Source organism: Sus scrofa, chromosome 8, assembly GCF_000003025.6.
Source record: "Sus scrofa isolate TJ Tabasco breed Duroc chromosome 8, Sscrofa11.1, whole genome shotgun sequence".
Taxonomy (NCBI): domain Eukaryota; kingdom Metazoa; phylum Chordata; class Mammalia; order Artiodactyla; family Suidae; genus Sus; species Sus scrofa.
The window spans coordinates 42,371,406-42,392,255 of NC_010450.4; the positions used below are offsets into that span (position 1 = coordinate 42,371,406).

The 20,850-nt window shown below is 42.3% G+C and overlaps 2 protein-coding genes across 4 annotated transcripts in view; one reads left to right on the forward strand and one right to left on the reverse strand.

The window, feature by feature from the left end:
* Window positions 1-13,503, reverse strand: part of LOC110262090 (zinc finger protein 493-like) — a 60,255-nt gene extending 46,752 nt beyond the window's left edge. For 2 of the 3 annotated variants that reach the window (XM_021101274.1, XM_021101272.1), the window contains exons 1-2: window positions 11,929-13,502; window positions 11,289-11,415 (exon numbers count right to left, since the gene is read on the reverse strand). In XM_021101274.1, coding sequence (XP_020956933.1) covers window positions 11,289-11,415; window positions 11,929-11,943 — 142 coding nt within the window. In that variant the 5' untranslated portion in view covers window positions 11,944-13,502. Of the gene's footprint in view, window positions 1-10,680; window positions 10,777-11,288; window positions 11,416-11,928 lie in introns of all 3 variants that reach the window. The other variant, XM_021101271.1, reaches the window with a different exon arrangement.
* Window positions 1-20,850, forward strand: part of LOC100526059 (zinc finger protein 11-like) — a 387,036-nt gene that overhangs the window by 241,534 nt on the left and 124,652 nt on the right. The gene's annotated exons all lie outside the window — the stretch shown is intronic.

Sequence of the window (20,850 nt, forward strand, 5' to 3'; positions counted from 1 at the left end):
CTGTTCTTCTAATTGGGATCGCTGCTTCTCCTTCTTCATTTCATTTCTATTGCTCTTACTCCAGATATGTGGAGATTTTCTTGTCCTTAAGGAAGGCTGATTTCTTCTTTCAGTGTTCAGTAGATGTACTGGGAGAATTGGTCTACACATGGATTTTTTATTATATATTTTTGGAAGAAGGTAATATCCACCTCTCACTCCTCTGCCATCTTGTACTGATTTCCCTTCCTTTCCCCTTTTGGTCTCATCTCCTTCGATTTGATATCTATCTTTTGCTTTAATTTGGATTCTTTTTTCTTTTACTTTTTTTTGGTATATAGCTATGATAGAATTTTGCTTTGTGGTTATCATGTAGTTGCAATATGGTAGTCTATATACAAATATGATTATTTTTAAATTATAAATACCAGCTTTGATATCATATTTGTGGAAGTTTCCCTACCTTTATTGTCTGTTTGCCTTCTTGCCACAGAGAGCATTTTCTAATTGTCTCCTTCATAAATTTCCTGGTTCTACCTGTGGCCATTTCCACGTAGAGGATTGCTTTTAGCATTTCCACTTAGAGGAGTTCTTTTAGTTCTAAAGCTAGGTTTATTTGTTGATTTTTTAAAAATTTGGTTTCTCTGTAAAGAATTTGATTTCCCCATCAAATCAGGATGAGGCCTTTTGGGGTAGCTTATGCTTGGTGGTAGGACTTCCCCTCATTTCATCATTTAAAATATATTGTGCCCCTCCTTTCTGATATGCAAAATGTCTGCTGAAAGTTCATGATACCCTTATAGTGATTCCCTTGTATATTGTCTTGATTCTGCTGTCTGTGTTTTGGTGGGGGAGGCTGGTCTGGAGGCTTGTGCAGGCTTCTGGGTTTTAGAGGCTCTTGGTGCCCACTGGTGGAGGAAGCAGGTCTTGGCTTTATGTTGTGCAGGGTTGTTTCAAAGGGCATGTCTAGAGGTGTCTCTGGGCTCACAAAGCCTTTAGATAGCCTGACTGCTGATGGATAGGGTTGTATTCCCACATTGTTGGTTTTCTGACCTAAGGCTTCTCAGCATTGTAGTTTACAGGCTGTTGGGTGGGGCCAGGTCTTGTTGCCAAGGACCCAACTTGTCTGCCTCTGGCCAAAGTTCACATTGGTCCCTGTTATATCTGCTACCAGTCTTTATGACCCCAAAGAGAGCCCTGCTACCCCCGTCTTCCCAAGAGTCCTGATAAGACCAGCATATAGGACTGTCCAAGTCTCCCATCATGTCACTGGTTTTTCACTTTTTCCTAGTGCATGTGAGATCTTCTGTGCATCTTCCCAGATTGTAATCTCTGATCCTTCCAGTTTCTGGAGCAACAGCCTTTTAAGTCCCACTGGCCTACAAAGCCAAATGCTGTGGAGGCTCTACCTCCTAATGCTAGACCACTAGTCTGGAGAGTGTGGCATGTGGCTAAGAGCTCTCACTCCTTTTGGATAACTTCTGCAATATAATTAATCTACAGTTTGTAATTTTCCCACTTGGGTGGTACGGCAGTTGACTGTACTATGAGTGAGTCCCCCCCCCCCCGTTGTCTCAAGGGTTCCTTTGTGTGTCATTCAATGTAGAACACATTTTCTCTTTTCAGTAGACTCCAGTCTTTTGTATAGAGGATTGCTGAGGATTGGCACTATTGAAATTTCTGTTTCTTTGGTATTTTAGGGCCACACATACAGCACAGGGAGGTTCTCAGGCAAGGGGTCCAACTGGAGCTGGAGCTGACATCCTATGCCACAGCCACAGCAACATCAGATCTGGGCCACATCTGCAATCTACACCACAGCTCACCACAACTGCAGGTCCTTAACCCACTGAGTGAAGCCAGGGATCAAACCCACATCCTCATGAATCCTAGCCAGGTTTGTTAACTTCTGAACCACCATGGGAACTCCCTTTTCCTGAAATTCATAAAAATTTTATTTATGTATGTATGTATTTATTTATTTATTTCTTATTTATTTGACAGTTGTGTTTTTTGTGTGCTTGTGAGAGGAGTTGAGGTCAAGGTCCAGTTACTATGCTGTCTATTCTTCATTCCAATACATTTAATAAATGAGATTTAAATGTATGTTAGCTTTCCACAAAAATTCAATTTGCTGTATCACAATGTGAAAGTTTTTCAACCTTTCTAAGACATTGCATTGATTCAGAAAATATTGTGTCTGGGTTTGCTTAAATTTGCTCCTACCTCTCATTGATTCACACAGGTAAACATCACTTTATCCATGAATCTGTTTTTTAAAAATCTTATCATCATTCTCACCAACTCTTCATGCCTCTCCACATCTTTAGCACTCCCATAGAACCACAGATGCAAAACCCTTCCTTGGGCCTTTTTCCTCAGAGGGTTGAGTGCTCCCACATTGTAAATGGGAGATTGCAATGTGTTAGGAGAAAATCCCACAAGGGCCTTTCATTTCTTTCCTATCTTGTATCAGCTTCTGCTTGCACCTCTGTTCAGTGACTTTTGTACAACACACTGATGAAGATGCCGGCTGTCTCTGGTTGGGGCAAAATGCAGATTAATTACCTGATGAATAAAATACAGAGAGTGTCTTGCTCTGCTCAGATGTTAGACAGCATTGCATTCATCCTAATTGAAGAGTTTGGGATGAGCGAAGCTTAAGATTCCTGATCTTTAATCCCTATATACTGATTACACAGCAGCCAACTGGACTACTTTGCATCACTCCATGGGACATGTGTACCAAAGTTACAGATAAAAACATCAGTACTATTGCTGTCCGTTTGTGTCATGAAAATATTTTTTTGGCACATACTAAGGCATCTAAAATATTTTTTCCTAACATTGTCAAAACTGCAAGGCTAAAACACTGGAATTTCAAATATGGTAAAATCTAAGACCCTTCTAATTTACTTCCATTTTTTGGTGATGACAGGATGCCATGAGAGATTTGACTTTCTGGAATCGAATAAGTAAGGCTCCTTCAGAGGCCTAATTGGAGAATATGAAAATATCCCCTGGAAAAAGTTAAGATTCTCCAATTGAACTAATTAGAAAGATGGTAGTAAGGGCTCTCCATTTCCTACATCCTAATACAGATGATGCGAGAGGTGGGGATACAACCAGCAGCCTAAATAGCCTTTATTTTTGTATCTTGTACTACTAGTAGAAAGAGGAAGGATTAAAGCGTCACCATGCATGATCTGGCCAATCGGCTGCCCAAAACTACAGACAAATGTGCTTGCTTGTATTATCTGTGTAGTTGCTCTACTTTCAGTATCAGTTACTCATGGTACCTCCCTCAGCTCTACCAGCATTGAGCAGAATCCAATAAAAACCGTGTGATCCTCTCACTAGATGCTGAAAAAGCCTTTGACAAAACCCAACACCTATTTCTGAGAAAAACCCTTCAGCAAGTGGGAAGAGAGGGAACCTACCTCAACATAATAAAGGCCACAGATGACAAACCCACAGCGAACATCATTCTCAATGGTGAAAAGCTGAAAGAATTCCCACTCTGATCAGGAACATGACACGAATGTCTACTCTCACCACTACACTTCAACATAGGTTTGGAAGTCCTAGCCACAGCAATTGGAGAAGAAAAAGACATAAAAGGAATCCAAATTGGAAAGGAAGAAGAGAAACTAGCACTATTTGTAGATGACGTGATCCCATACCTAGAGAATCCTAAAGATTCTACCAGAAAAATGTTTGAGCTCATACATGAATTTGGCAGAGTTGCAGGATACAAAATTAATACACAGAAATCAACTGCATTTATACATACTAGCAATGAAACATCAGAAAGAGAAATTAGGGAAGCAATCCCATTTACCATCACATCCAAAAAATAAAATACCTAGCAGTAAACCTACCTAAAGAGACAAAAGACCTGTACTCTGAAAACTATAAGACACTGATGAAAGAAGTCAAAGATGACACAAACAGATGGAAAGACATACCATGCTCTTGGATTGGAAGAGTCAATAGTATCAAATGACTATACTGCCCAAGGCAATCTACAGAGTCAATGCAATCCCTATGAAATTACCAAGGACAGTTTTCACAGAACTCAAACAAAATATTTTAAGGTTGTTTGGAAGCACACAAGACCCAGAATAGCCAAAGCCATCCTGAAAAATAAAAATGGAGCTGAAGGAATCAGGCTCCCGGACTTCAGACTATCCTACAGAGCTACAGTCATCAAAACTGTATGGTACTGGCACAAAGACAGACATATAAATCAGTGGAACATGATAGAAAGCCCTGAATTAAACCCACACACCTTCAATCAACTAATCTATGACAAAGGAGGCAAGAACATACACTGGTGAAAAGACAGCCCTTTCAGTAAGTGGTGCTGGGAAAACTGGACGGCCATATGTAAAAGAATGAAATTAGATCACTACACAAAAAAATATTGTGTGGCAACACAAAAGACTCCCCCCCTAAAAAAATCAAAGCCATACTGAGAAAGTGAAATGGAGATGGTGGAATCACGCTTCATGACCTCAAGCTATAGTACAAAGCTACAGCAATACAAATAGTATGGCGGGGCACAAAAAGAGTAATATACATCAGGGGAATAGGATAGAACATGCAGAATTAAACTCACATACCTATGGGCAATGAACTTATAACAAAGGAGGCAAGAACACACAGAGGAGGAAATCACAGCAGTATCTTTTTTTTTTTTTGATCTACCTCCTAGAGTAAATGGCACATTTACGTAATGGAGTATTACTTAGCCAGAAAAAGAACAAAATAATCCCATTTGCAGCAACCCAAAAGACCAATACCATATTATATGACTTGAATCTGGAAGCTAATATATGGCACAAATGAAGCTATCTATAGGAAAAAAACAAACTCATGGACATGCAAAACAGACTTGTGGTTCCCCAAGGGGTAGGGGGAAGCAGTAGGATGGACTGGGAGTTTGGGGTTTTTTGATGCAAATTATTGGATTTGGAGTGTGAATAAGCAATGAGGTCCTGCTGTATAAGATCTCACTAGTCACCTGTGACAGAACATTTTGGAGGGTCATGTGAGAACAAGAATATTTATATATGTATAACTGGGTCACTTTGCTGTACAGCAGAAATTGTCAGAATACTATAAATCAACTAAAATTAATATTTTAAAATAAAAATGCTAATTAAGAAAAATTACTGATAGAAACACAGGTTATTGTAACAAGGGACTAGAAACTAGAAATGAGACAAAAACAGACAAACTGGGAAAGTTCTCATCATGCCACAGTGGTTAATAAATCCAACTAGGAACCATGAGTTTACAGATTCTCTCCCTGCCCTTGCTCAGCAGGTTAAGGATCCAGCATTGCTGTGAACTCTGGTATGGGTTGCAGATGCAGCTTGGATCCTGTATTGCTGTGGCTCTGGTGTAGGCTCCTAGCCTGGGAAACTCCATATCCCATGAGAGCAGCCCAAGAAATAGCAAAAAGACAAAAAAAAAAAAAAAAAAAAAACCTGCTGGGATTAAAAGCATTCTAGAAGCAATGAATAGCAGACTAAATGACACAGAACCAATAAGAGATATGAAAGAGAATAACGGAAATCACCAGTCAAGACATCTGGCAGATAAACCAGGGGGAAAAAGAATGAAGCCAATATACTCAATCTATGGAAATATAAAAAATGTGCCAACCAATACATAATAGTGGTTCCTGAAAATATCTGCTGATGACACAAGCAACAAGGTGTTCATATCCAAAATAATACACAAACAACTCATAAAAGTCAATGCTGAAAAAACAAACAACCCAATGGAAAAATGGGCCAAAGACCCAATCCAACATTTTTTCAAAGAAGATGTACAGATGGCCAACAGCACACAAAAAGATACTCAACATCACTATCAGAGAAATGCACATCAATGCCACAATGGAAGTATCACTTCCCATCTGTCAGAATGGCTCTCTTCAAAAAGTCCACAAACAATAAATAAAGGAGAAGGGGTGGAAAAAGAGAACACTCATACACTGTTGGTAGGCATATAAATTAGTGCAGCCTGGGAATCTCCATATGCCATGGGAGCAGCCCTACAAAAGGCAAAAAGACAAAAAAAAAAAAAAAAAAAAAAAAACAACAACAAAAAAATCTGTTCTTACCCAGACCATAAATACATTTTCATCTAATATTAACAGGATGAAAGCTCTTAACTTAAATTTTTGATCATGACTCTACTAATACTGCTATCTATATTTTATTAACTTTTCACAAAATTGCTATTTCTTGCATTGCTGCATTTGTAGCTGAGCCTCTGATACAATGATGATATGCAGTTCCATGTGAGCTCAGTGATCTCTAGATATGGGAAAATGCAGCAAGAAGAAATATGTTCCTGGACCAAAATAGACAGGGAAGATAGGTGGTCCAGAGGCTTTTGACTACTGTTAATAAGGCCTAATCCAGTAATAGTACACTGAGTTGCCTGTCAGCAAAATCTTTGCCAGATCTAGGAATATTCATGCCCAGTGCTGTGGGACGACAAAATGGTCATGATATGCCTCCCCAAAGTATGGTCAAATATATGACCATGGGCAAGCACTGTGAACTGAAGACTGACACTTGCCATCAGCCTCTCCATGGAGTAAAACATGAGCCATTGCAGCTGCCAACTCACAGCACCCCCTAGCAGAGCTCAGCATGGAACCCAGGAGTGAGACACTCTGTGCTCTGGGAACACTGACAGAACAGGCCTTCAGATAGTTAGATTTTAGATAAGGATTTTTATTGGCCCCAATTCTTGCATCTTCTCATATCTAGAAAAACTGAAACCCTCATCTTCATTGGCCATTAGAGAGAAAAGGCAAAATGGAGCAGCTGTGGGTCAGATACCCAAGGTAATGCAAGGACATATTATGGGAGTAATTTTACATAAGTCTATACTGCTAAAAACTTAAGGTTTATGTGCCCTGTCAGACTTGATGCCACAAGCTGTTCTCAAAGCAACATCAGCTGGCAGCTGCAACGTTACATTTTCAAGGTCTCCTCTTAGAACAACAGAAGGGAGACAGCATGTATAAGGACCAAGAGCCCCCGTTATTTAAAACTACACTCCTCCTTCAACAGTACCAGTAGGAACCTAAATTCCAAACCTGTGTTTAATCTCATTTTTCTTTTCTTCCCATCCTCCATAGTAGGAACCGACCATATCCAGCCAGCAGTACTCCTCCCCCCCAACCAGCAGGAAGTAGCTGAGGAAGAAAAGACCATTGCTCCTACCCCATATTTAAAAAGGGCTGAATAATAGGTTCCAGGATGATGGAGACAGACCCCACCCCCTGAATGTGACTGTTCACCTTGGCGACATGCTGCAGACATGGTCTGAAGAATCATGGATTGATCTATAGAAACCGAGTGAATAGCCTCCAATCAAAATTAACAATGACCGTCCTTATGACCAGAGAAAATATCTGAAGAGGCAAAAGCTGAAAAGGTCCCTAACATGGGAGGCTAAATAGACATTTCCCCAAAGAAGATATACAGATTGCCAAAAAATTCAGGAAAAGCTGTTCAACACTGCTAGTATTAGAGAAATACAAATCAAAACTACTATGAGGTACCACCTTACACCAGCCAGAATGGCCATCATCAAAAAGACTACAAACATTAAGTGCGGGAGAGGGTGCAAAGGAAAGAAAACCATCCAGCACTGTTGGTGGGAATTTCAACTGGCATGACAACTATGGAAAACAGAACGCAGCTTGCCCAAAAAATGAAAAGCAGAACTACTATATGATCTAGCAATCCATCTTCTGGGCATCTACCCAGACAAAAACCTTAACTCAAAAAGATACATGCACCCCAATATTCTTTGCAGCACAATTTACAATTGCCAAGACATGGAAGCAACCTAAATGTCCATTACCAAAGGAGTGAGATGAATATATACAGTGGAATATTACTCACCAATAACAAGACTGAAACAATGCCATGTGAAGCAATGTGGATCTACAGATTATCATACTAAGTGAAGTTAGACAGTGAAAGACAAATATTGTAGGATATCACTTACATGTGGAGTCTTAAAGTAGACAAATGAACTTATTTGCAGAACAGCAACAGACACACAGACTTCGAAAACACACTTATGGTTACCAAAGAGGACACGTCGGGGGAGGACTAGATTGGGGGGTTAGGACTGGCATATACACACTGGGGTAAATGGAAAAACTGACCAATGGGAACCTGCTACATAGCACAGGGAACTCTACCCAATATTCTGTGGTACTGGGTAAAGCAAAATAATCTTTAAAAAATGGATGTGGGTTTTTTTTTATAGCTGAATCACTCTGTTGTACACCAGAAAGGATTACAACCTTGTAGAGCAACTATATTCTAATAAACTTTTTAAAAATAAAAAAAAGAAAATATTCTGAGTCAGTGGCATGTGTGTGTAACAGGCAGAAGAATTTCACAAAATATGGATTATAGTTGGTCATCTAAAACTGAACTAAAAATTTGAATGAATAAGGAGTTAAATGACAAAGAAAAATTTAAGAAATTTATTACAGACATATCACTGTAACAGATATAAAAATATAAAGGTTGTCATGCCTCCTTTAGAATACAAATAGAACATTCTTTATAAATGTAGGAAGAACATCAAAGTTGTAACATATGCAAAGAATCATATACTAATAAATGTTTGAAATGAAATATACCATGATTCATGATACCTTGAGGGAAATAGAATTTTTTTTTCCTTTTTGGAACACATATGCAATATATGGAAGCTTCTGGGCTAGGGATTGAATCAGAGCTGCAGCTGCTGGCTTAAGTCGCAGCAATATAGATTTAAGCTGCATGTGCAACCTAAACAACAGCTTGTGTCAGTGCCAGAACTTTCACCCACTGGCTGAGACCAGGGAACAAACCCACATCCTCAGCGACACTCCATAGGGTTCTTTTTCTTTTTTTAGGACCTCACCCATGGTATATGGAAGTTCCCAGGTTAGGGGTCAAATCAGAGTGAGGCCCGGGATCAACCCACAAGTTCATGGATACTAGTCAGATTCGTTTCCCCTGTGCCACAAGGGGAACTCTGTACGTTGGGTTCTTAATGCACTGAGCCACAACAGGTACTCCAGAAATAGATTTCCAAAAACAAAAAAAGAATATTTTCTGCTTCAAGCTCTCTTATATTTATGAACCAAACATTTTCATAGATACGGTGTGATGACTAAGTATCTGACTGATGTGTAACCAAATATGTGCTGTTTGGAATGTGTTATAGTTGATACTTCACATCTACTATTATGGGTGATTTTGATATAAATCTCATCCAAAAGTGAAAACACAGAACACACTTCTGAGAAGCTTCAGGTTAAAAAGGACACATTTAGAAAAGGATGGTTCTTCAGGAATCAAAGAAGAATGAAGACTTTTAATGATTGTGGGGTATAAGCTGTATTCCACTGTGCATTAATTTAGTGAAGAATTCTATGAGTAATTAGACATAGTCTTACACCACTGATAAGGGGAAAATACACTTAACATGTCACAGGTTAGTTCCTCCCAAAATAAGGATATAATGAAATAAATTTGAGGGTTACATTTAGGAAGGTGCATTATGCTTTGACACAGTTACTTAGTCTGAACCTTCTAGGGTCATGTTCCAAGGATCCATGGGATTGAACATTTAAAAGCAGAAAACATACACTATCTGTCCCCATTGCTCTTAGAATGTTGGCACCAAATTCCAGTGTTTCCACGACTCTCCTCACTCACTTCTGATTAGATGAAGAAGCAGAGCGTGAAAAAAGACCTTAACAAAGAGTTACTCAGAAATGTGCACAGCCTTTCCTAGCACCCAAAAGCAATGGAAAAAAAGCCAGGTGGGAGTTCCCATCATGGCTCAGAGGAAACAGATCCGACTAGTATCCATGAGGACATGGATTCAATCCTTAGCCATACTCAGTGGGCTAAGGATCCAGTGTTGCCATGAGCTGTGGTGTAGGTTGGGAATGCTGCCAGGATCCCAAATTGCCATGGATGTGGTGCCATGGATGTAGACTGGCAGCTACAGCTCTGATTCAACCCTTAGCCTGGGAACGTCCATGTGCCCCAGGTGTGGCCCTAAAAGACTCAGAAAAGAAACAAAAAATTAAAAAAACAACAAAAAAAAACAAGAACATCTGGGCAAGTTCCCATTGTGGAAAAGTGGTAAATGAATCTAACTAGGAACCATGAGGTTGTGGGTTCGATCCCTGGCCTTGCTCAGTGGGTTAAGGATCACAAGTTGCCATGAGCTGTAGTGTAGGTAGCAGCTGTGGCTCAGAGCATACATTGCTGTGGCTCTGGCGTAAGCTGGTGGCTACAGCTCCGATTTGACCCCTAGCCTGAGAAGCTCCATATGCCCCAGGAGCAGCACTAGAAATGGCAAAAAGGCAAAAAAAACCAAAAACCAAAATAAAGAATAGCAAAGACATACAGGTCCTCACAGGTCAAGACCAGGATTCTGGCTCTCTATGTGGATGTGAGAGAGAATCCTCCATGGTGATGGAGAACACATGGAGGGCTAAGGAACACAAGATTTTGGCAGCAGATGTCGCTCTAAGACAGAGACAGAATAAACCTGTGTTTCTCAAAAATCAGTACCATTGAAGCACATCTTCCCACAGCCTATTGTAAGGTTCCTGTGTCATCTGCTTCACCCATGCACACATACCTGGCTGTATGGCTACTGTCTCCATTCCCTTCACATCCCAGGGATCTGTCTTTTGCTCCAACAAGCGAACTAGGTCTGGCTTAGAGATAACATACTCTGTTCATTGGAAAGAAAAACATACGTTTTCCTAGAGATTCACCAATATCCAATCGAGGGATTATACTCAGGTACAAGAGATGGCACTGTGGAATGGTAAAACATTCTAGGCAGTAATATCCCCAGATACTGCCTTTTGAAAGCACATTTCAGACCCTGAGTGACAGGTAAAAATCAGTTCCTCTCTTCCCCATCTAAGGACTACTGAGTCAAAAGTAAAGGGTCCAAATCTGATTTTAAGAGGCCGGCAGAGCTCTTTATACATATGAACTTCCAGAACTGCAAATAATCTAAAGTGAAGGAGGCAGCTTTCCTCAAGGAGGACTTCGGTTACAATGAGGATGCCTCATTATGAAGCCTTTCTACCTGCACCCACCAACTCTCAGTTACTCCTAAAACGGTGGGGTCTGAAAATCTATTGTATGGGCAAGAAAACAGCAGGACACATCCTGCAAATGCAGGATCCCACACCCAGTGGGAGAAAAGGAATTCTGGAAGGAAGGGGTCCTCACCCAAGGAGACCAGGTGCCTACAGATCTCTAACATCACATCTCTGTACAGGTGCCGTTGACCGAGGTCCAGACATTCCCACTCCTCTGGAGAGAAATCGATGGCCACATCCTCGACTGTCAGAAGTCCCTGAAATGGAAAGGGCACATGCCATGTGGCCAAAGCTGAGGTCATTATGTGACTCAAGATGAAAGCAGCAAGTCAAAAGAAATGCTTTGAATGTTTTTAATGTCTTCAAACATTCAATACTATATATTTGAAACAGTAGTATTCTCTACCATATTTCTACCTCCCTTAAAGGGGATGACACGGGAGCCATAAAACTGTTCTAGACATGCCTTCCCATGGTGATGTCTCACCCACGGAAGAGTTTCAACCCTTGAAAGGTAATGATTCATCGTGACAATGCATGCTCCACAGGGATCCTGTGCACAGACAATGCTGAAAAGGCTCTGGGGCAGAGTGACAGCCTTTTTAAGAGCTGATCCTGACTACCCTAAGTGCACAAGAAAAAGGTACTTGAGAACATCCTCACCAGGCAAGAGTATCAGAAGGAGAGAATTCATGATTCTTACATTCTCAATTCATAGCATTTCAGGAGGAAAAGCAGACACAGACTCCAACCTAAGACAGGACGGTTACCTGAGAAGCTGCCATTTCCTCCTCTTCTTCCTCCAGCTCTGCGTCACTTTCTCATCGGTACTGTGTGGAGGAATCACATCAGCATCTTGAGAACCCACCATCATAGGTAAAAGCTATTTCACCTGTGCCCACCACACCCACAAGCTATATTTCCAAGGCCAACTTTGAAATGTTGAAAAGGCCAAACTCTCCCGCCTTTGTCTCAGAAAAGATTCAGGAACAGTCCCTTCCTTCAAGGAGAACAAAGTGAGATTGTTCCTGCTTGGATACATGTGTTCATCCCCATACAGATGTCCCAACATTCGGCTCACATAGGGTATGGGGGCCGCACTGACTTTTCCCTTCAGAAGCCCTATGGGGCAGACTCTCTTGCCTCTCTTTGGGCTAAAGCTTGCTCGGAACTCCCACAAACACATGCAGGAGCTCACATGCTCACCTCCTTGGCCTCACCTTACAATCCTCTGGAGCTCTTAATGAAACAACACTGATGCTCCCTGAGGAACAACAGACAGCGTCTCTGGGAGCACACATCTGATGCTCTTTCTTAATACTGGTCATGGAATTGCATCAAGGTTGTATGAAGTTTTGTTCTAAGAATTCTTCCAAAATGACCCTGAGTCCTTAGGCCTTTTCTTCCTCTTCCTTCCCAGGGCCACAAGAATTCATAAAAGTTTCTGCTGTGTGACCACCTGTTTGCAGGTAACAGCGCCTCCATCTTCAGAGACCAGGAGCATGAAGCTGTTTCCATCATAGAGCAAATCCTTCTGTTCTTTGTGTGAAACCCAAAAGAACCAAAGGGATCCTCAGAGAGAACAGGCTGCAGGCATCTCTCACCCTCACTTCACACTCTACGGTGAAGCTTCAGTCACCAACACAGGGTGGCACTGGCAGCAAAACAGCTGCCCAGAGGAGAGGAACACCAGTGAGCCAGAACTAAATCCTCATGGTGAGGTCAGTTAACTTTGGACAAGGGGACAAGGACACACCACAGGGAAGGACAGCCTCCACTGGAAACGGTGCCGGGAATCCTGGCCTCCACCTACCACATGATTTCTCTACTGCACTCAAATCCAACCAAAAACCCAGTTTTCCACATGGAGCCCCTCTTGTATCCCCTGAAGGCAGGCACCCTCAGAACTCAGTCCCACCTAGGAAGCATCTCCCCATATTTCCTCAGTTCTCCTTACATTGTCCTCCCAGGGTCATCTCCATTGTCAGGAAACCCAGCTCCTGTCTGCACAGACAGAGCCCCCTGAGGTCCTGAAGCCAAAACCCCCATGAATCCAAAGATGATGGAGCATTGATAGAAGAGAGGGGGGCTGACAGGTACCACCTAGCACCCAGGGGGATCCAGAGCAGACACAACCTCTCCCAGCTGCCTGCAGAGACCCCTGCCACCGCGAAGCCCCTGTAGGCATCCTGGGTCACAGAAGAAAGCCTGCCAGACCCCACCTCACCTCCCCTCTGTGGAAAGTATAGGCCTCAACCCCTCCTCACAGTCAATGGACACAGCGCCCCCTCCTGGTGGAATGCATGAAAACCTTCCATTTCAGATAGTCACACTGAAATGGAGACAATATCCCACCACTTCTCCAAAACGAGTTAAGGAATGATTCCTTGGCGACCATTGGGTATGAAATGAACACAGGCACAACTATACAACTTACACCCAATTCACTCACAAGTACTCACAGACACTTTTCAATGCAACCTATTAAGAGTATACTATACAGAAGAAAATCACCCTGAGCTTTCAGTGTTCACACACAACACAAAAAGGCAGACGAGAAAGACAAACAAGGAACACTGCGGACTTTACAAAAGTAAAGGTTTCTACTTGGTTAGAAGACCTTCATTTAGAAAACCAAAAGACAAGTATCATTCAACTAGACTGCCTACTGCCCCTTCATACACCCTCTGCATCCCAGCCTTCCCTCTGCTTCCATCTCAAAGTGTCTTCACTTTGTCATATTTCTTAGGTTCACATTTATTCACATTTCATGACATATGGGAAAAAAAATTTAAGGGAGAAACAAGAGCTTATTCATTCCAGCATTAATGAGTTTTGTCAGTGAGAAAGACAAAACACAAATTGAGAGGTAGCAAGACCTAACAGACTAAGTCTGCATCCAAGTGGCCCACTTAACTAGCTAGGTGTCCTTGCCAGATTAACTTCTGAGATTCAGTTCTCAAGAATGGAGGGCACATGTCATAGCACCTGGCATTTAACACATTGACAATAAAACTTAAGACTGTCCCATAAAACCTCAAAAGCTGGAGTGCGCTGGTGGCCTAGGATCTAGCATTGTCACTGCTGTGGCTCAGATCACTGCTATGGTGCAGGTTCCACGCCTGGCCTGAGAACTTTCACATGCCTTAAAAAAAAAAAAAAAAAAAAAAAAAAACGAAGAGAAATTCCCCTCAAATACTCTTAGGAAAAAAACAACAACAAAAGACCACTGATATTTAACCTAAAGGCTGCTGTCTCAGAAAAGCTGCCTAAATCCTCAGTGACAAGCAGAAGGCACTTACTTACACAGTTCTTTCCAAGCCAATCTCCCTACCCGCCAATACTACTTGTTATATAAGAGCTAAGGACTAAGGCTTCACTGATTTTCAAACTTCAGTACTTTCAAATGGTTACCTGTGAGTAGGCTAAGGGAATATTGGGAATGAATGGGACTTGGGGGGAGGCTGAAGTGAGAGGTCAGAGATTAGAGAATGAAAGCTGATGGATGTTTTAAGAATCTTGCCCTGGGAGTTCCCGTGGTGGCAGAGGTGAAACAAACCCAACTGGCAACCATGAGGTTGCAGGTTCAACGAAAGTGCAAGTTCAATCCCTGGCTTTGCTCAGTGGCTTAAGGATCTGGCATTGCTGAGAGCTGTTGTGGAGGTCCCAGATGTCGCTCGGTTCTGGCATTGCTGTGGCTGTGGTGAAAGCTGGCACTTGTAGCTCTGATTTGACCCTGAGCCTGGGAACCTCTGTATGCCAGGGGTGTGGCCCTAAAAATCGAAAGAAAGAAAGAAGGAAAGAAAGAAAGAAAGAGAGAGAGAGAAAGAAGAAAGAAAGAAAAATAAAAATCTTGCCCTGGACTCACATTGTGGCTCAGCAGTAACAAACCCAACTAGTATCCATGAGGATGTGGGCTCTCCTTGGGCTCCCTCAGAGGATTAAGGATTAAGCATTGCCAAGAGCTATGATCCAGGGAGAAGTGGCTTGGATCCTGTGTTGTTGTGGCTGAAATGCAGGCCCAAAGCTGAGCTCCAATTTGACTCCTAGCCTAGGAAATTTCATATACCGCCAGAGCGGCCCTAAAAATAAAAAAAAATAAAAATAAAAGTCCTGGCGCCAATTTCACACAGCCAATAAATGGCAGAGCATTAAAAGGAAAAAACAAAAACAAAAACAAAAACAAAAAAACAAAAAACCTTTAAGACTGGATTTTTTTTTTTTTTTTTTTTAAGGCCACACCTCCAGTACTGGAGGTTCCCAAGCCAGGGGTGGAACAGGAGCTGTAGCCACCAACCTATGCCACAGCCAAGCCACACAATGCTGGATCCAAGACACATCTGCAACCAGCACGACAGCTACCCGGGAACCTTAGGAACCTCAAGGCAAGGGATGGAACCGGCATCCTCATGGATACTAGACAGGTTTAACGACCGCTCAGCCATGACGGTATCTCCGGAACGGATATATTTAAAAGGGATTCTAAAAAGGGCAAAAACACAAAAAAGAAAAAAAAAATGTTTCGGGTGCAGCCCTAAAGAAGCAAAACACAAAAAATAAAAAAACACAATAAAAAGGATTCTAGGACAATGCAAGGAAAGTAACAAAGCGCTCAAGCACTCCAGGTGTTCCTGTGCCCCCTTTTCCCAAGCACACCCTAAAACCATTCTGCCCAACGAGTCAGAACTAGGTCATTAGGTAAACCAACCATGAAGTGCACAGAACCAGCTTGGCAGTCACTGCTTCTGCCCCAATTCAAGTTGCCCACGTCTCTCCCTGTATGAAAGGCATTTTCTAGTATGATTATCTTCCAACTAAAAACCATCTATTACCTTCAGAAGGTTACTCTCCAACCTTGGCTTGTATCCTAAATACTTGGGAAGTCTGCAGGGCCACATGCCCAGTTTTCATGTTGCCAGTCGACACTGCAGGCCTGGGGACCCCTGGTCTGCGGAAAACAAAGCTGAACAGGCCCGGCAAGGCAGGCAGTGTAGGATCGGCTGGCCAACCTCCCCGCCGCACTTTCCCTACGTGGAACATCATACCCAAGCTGTGGGCCACCGGACTATCTCACTCACCTAGTGCCCATCACCACTCAAGGCCCCACAGGCTGGGGAGACCCAGGGAAATGCCGAAAGTCCCAAGCCAACTAAACTCCGGCCCCTTCCTCCACACAACCGCTCAAATGCAAGGGCACAGCCCTCAGGCCCAGGGGTGGGGAACTACAAGGGCCTGAGGGACAAAGACCCGAGCAGGAGGTCCCAGGATGCACTGCGAGGTCTTTGCGCAGTGATTGGCAGTTCCCCCTCCAGCTGGAAGTGGGCAGGGCCGGTCTGTGCTCGCTCATGGACAGAGGCAGGGCGGAAGAGGGCCCGGAGCGGGGGGGGTGGGGAGGGGGCGTTTCTGAAGAGGTCGGAGCTAAGTAGGCTTCTGAAGAGCATGCAATACTGGAGCAATATTTTCCTTCATTATTGCTTTGAGTCCTTGAGTAAATTGAGGATCCAACTAAGGTGGTGGTGTGGTGGGGGAAGCGTCAACATCACCTCCTGCTTCTCACCACTTCCGGGGTTCAGGGTGAGCAGTGCCTGAGGGGCAGTTCTTTGCCCTAGCAGAGGATCTCTTAGCACCTTGGGGCGTGAATGGGTGGGCCTGGCCCACCCTACAGATTTGGGCCCCGCCCAGAACTCCCCTGTCCTCTCCCTAGGAAGTGACAGAGGGTAAAAGGGGTCCAGGAAGCCAGTGAGAGGCCCTGCAAATGAGAAACTTGGCGCCCTAGGAACCAGGACCTTGGTGTGGCCCTGGGGAAGCAGGCAAGTTCAGGAAGCAGAACAGGTGAAGGCGGCCTTGTGGAGGCGGAATTGACTGGCCAGGAGCTGCTGTGGCAAGATCCTTAAGGCAGAAGTTAGGATGTGGGCTTTATCTATCACTGCAAAGGACATCCAGTGAAGCATTTTTAACCCTTGATGCAGTCTGTCATGTTACATAATATTTGAATTTTGAAAGGGTGACAGGCAAGTGGTGAGGTCCTGTTATATAGTACACATGACTATAGTCAATCGCTTGTGATGGAACATGATGGAGGATAATATGAGAAAATGAATACATGTACATATGTATATATGACTGGGTCACTTTGCGGTACAGCAGAAATTGACAGAACATTGTAAATCAACTACAATTTAAAAATTAAAAACAAAACGAAAGGATGACTGCCTACAGTTCAGAAGATAGTCATTTGGGCAGGCAAATACAGGTGTGAGTGAGAGCATCCTTAGCAGGTATGTTACAGCTGCAGTTCCTAAACCTTCTGAATTGCTGGTGGCAGCAGCTTCCCTTCTTCTTGTTTGTTCTTGTACTGTGGGGTGAGTGTGTGGTTTTAATTTGTATATATTCCATGGTACAAAATGGGAGTCCCTGTCAGAGTTTGGATGTACAAAACTCCTTAAGACAGAAGCCCAATCCCTGTGACCCTGAATCCTGAAGATCAGGGCCTGCTGGGCAGGCTTCAGCTGAATTGAGCAGGGTGGAGCCAGCCCACCTGCTGAGTCATTATCTTGCAGTGAATTCTTCCTCTGGACCCATTGCTTTTAAGAATTACCATTGTCTTCCCTGCAAGACGACTTCAGAAGGTATCTTGCTTTTGTCCTTATCCCTCCTCTGTAAGAACTGAAAGTGTTCTACATGTATCAGTGATTTAACTTCTGAGGAATGGAATATTTTTTATGTGTGTTGCTCTCTGAGATGCCTTATGGTCTTGAGGTCTGGCTGCTTCAACTTGTTTTAGCACGTTGCTCTTCCTCTCCTTCCATTTGTGCATACATGGAAAGATGTGCAATGACACCCACAAACCTTTAACATGTAGTGTGAAACATGTATGTGTGGGTACACAGAGGTGTGTCTCTGCATATGTAGATATGCATACTTACTATATCTAAGAATGCCTTTTTCTGTATCCCACAGAAATGAGATTTAGAGGGAACAGGACTAAACATCCCACTTTGTTCTGTGGATTTGTAAAGTTTAATAAACAAAAACAAAAACAAAAAACCCTAAAATATATGGACTTACTTTACCACCTGGAAAATAAATTTAAAGGGAAAAAGCTGAGTTTTTTTCTGATACAGCTGTTTTCAGAATAGTTAAAATGTTCTGTTTAAATATAATGAGAAACAAAGGAAAGAAATTTATTGTATACAGGTACATTTTTCTCTTTAAAAAAATTAGTAAACAGTACTTTTCAAAAGTGCTTGAAATGAGATGTGAGAGACTTGGGAGGGAATGGCTGCAAACTTTGTTGAATGGAGTAGGAGTTGTACATGCAGAGAAATACAAAGTGTTCTGGCTAAGTAAGCCAAAGTAGGGATCTCTATGCTGCCTCCAAGAGGAGATGTTAACAGAACACACACACAGTGAGGCTGAACAACTGAAGCATTGCAGTTTGGAACAGCTAAGCAGGGAGAATGAGTTTCTGGTACTCAAAACCCCAGAACTCCTCAATGGTTTGTGGGGAGAAGTTCCTTACAGGCAAAAGATGGGGTGAGGGCTCTAGGGTGGATGGCTTTCTTCCCATTGGTTGGTAACAGGCTTGAGGGAAATATTTTCCTCATCCTGAGGTTACCATCCTGTATGTGGGTGGGGACCTTATTTCCTCCAGAAGAACTGGAAGATACTCAGTTACATATAGTCCGTGAGCAGGAACCAGAACCCTACCCCAAGGCTACACAATTGCTTCTTGACTGCAAGGAGTCAAGAAACAAGAGTTTTGGCATTCCCTCTCTTCCCCGATTAGCAAAACCCATTGAGCAGAAGCTTTTCTTCACTTTTTCATTTGCAGGTCACTAACATATTTTTATCCCATTATAAAATATGTGGCTTCAATAAGGAATTTATATCTCCTATTGCACCCTATTGCTTAAGAACACATTTTGGAAGACACTTAGCTTTGTATTCCAACTGCATTTACTTAGCTGTGGGATTGTAGATTTCTCTCATTTTCTTCACTCCTGTTTCCTCATCTAAAAATGGGCAGAATGATACTTAATTTCATAAAGTTCTTGGGAAAGCACTTTGCAGAGGCAGAACTTCTTCTTTCCTCCTTCCTTCTCTACCTTTTTAACAGGTGTACATCTTTGTTGTTGTTGCCTTTTTTTTTTTTATTTATTTTTTAGGGCCAACCCCACTGCATATGGGAGTTCTGAGGCCAGGGGTTGAATCTGATCTGTAGCTGCCAGCCTATACCACAGCCATAGCAAGCCAGATCAGAGCTACCTCTATGGCCTACACCAGAGCTCATGGCCATGCCAGATCTTTAACCCAATGAGTGAGACCAGGGATCAAACACACATCCTCAGATACTGCTTGGGGTTGTTACCTCTGAGCCATGGCAGGAATTCCCTAAAGGTATACTTTCAAAACAAAATTAAACATAAAGTATAAAAAAAGAATGGGGCACAGACACTCTAGGGACTCAACTCCAAAATGTCAATAGGAATAACGGTCATTTACAATATCATTACAGAGAAGTATTTAACAGAAAACACTATTTTTAAAAAATCAGACTGCGAGTTTAGAACTTTTTTTATTTTTCAAAGCAAATCTTATTAAAACGTTTGTTCCAAATGCTGAAGAATTGGAATTATTTTTGCTTTGGTTTACTTGAAGTATTTGAAATTTTCATGACATGGCTCAGTTTGTACAAGTTCTATTTTGTTAAGCATAACAGAGTTGTGAAACACAAAACTTTTTTGTAGAGTGCACTGGAAAGAAGAAAATGGTGTGCAAACTGACATACTAACACAAACTCACAGGAAACGTTACATTGAAAGTAGAAAAAACTGAGAAATATCTATATATCAAAATAATCTTTGCTTTTACTTGATACTGAGTTGAAAGCTTTGAAGAATATTATATGGCTGCTTGCATAGCAAGTGCCACAAAATAGTTGATACATGGCATTATGAGAACTTGCAAAAAAAAAAAAAACAGAGTGTCATAATCATCTTAAAAGTGTCAAGTCAGGAGATGTTGCAGTTAGTTCTTGTGGATTCTTAGTGTACAATCAGATGACATCGTTCTGGAGGACATTGATAGGACATTTCCACAGAGCAGTTGACAAGGGCCAGAGCCTCCAATTCTCAACCCCACTGTCTCTTGCCAAGACTCCTTGGGATACAATTATATTATTTAAATTAGGATGAGAGTTGATATACTAAAGAATCCATGGAGTTCCTCTCATGGCCCAGCTTAAGTCAATCCCACTAGGAACAATGAGGTTGCGGGTTCCATCCCTGGCCTCACTCACTTGTGCGTGGTCAAGGATCCGATGTTGCCATGAGCTATGGTATAGGCCACAGACGTGGCTTGGATCTGGCATTGCTGTGGCTCTGGCATAGTCTGGCAAGAAAGGCTCCATTAGCCTTTCTTCCTAGCCTGGGAACCTCCATAAGCTGTGAGTATGGCCCTACACACACAAAAAAAAGAATAAGAAGAATCCATGGCTAGAATCCAGTGTTCTTTCCAGGATCACTCTGACCAGATGGAAGCCCGGAATGGAAGATGGGATATTGATCTGGAGTTTGGGGAGTGAAGGCATGTGGTGAAGGGAGAACAAAGGGAAGAAACAGAGGACTGAATTCAGGCTATGATGTGTGAAAACAAGGATCTAGTTATTGACAGAACTAGAATTCTTAATT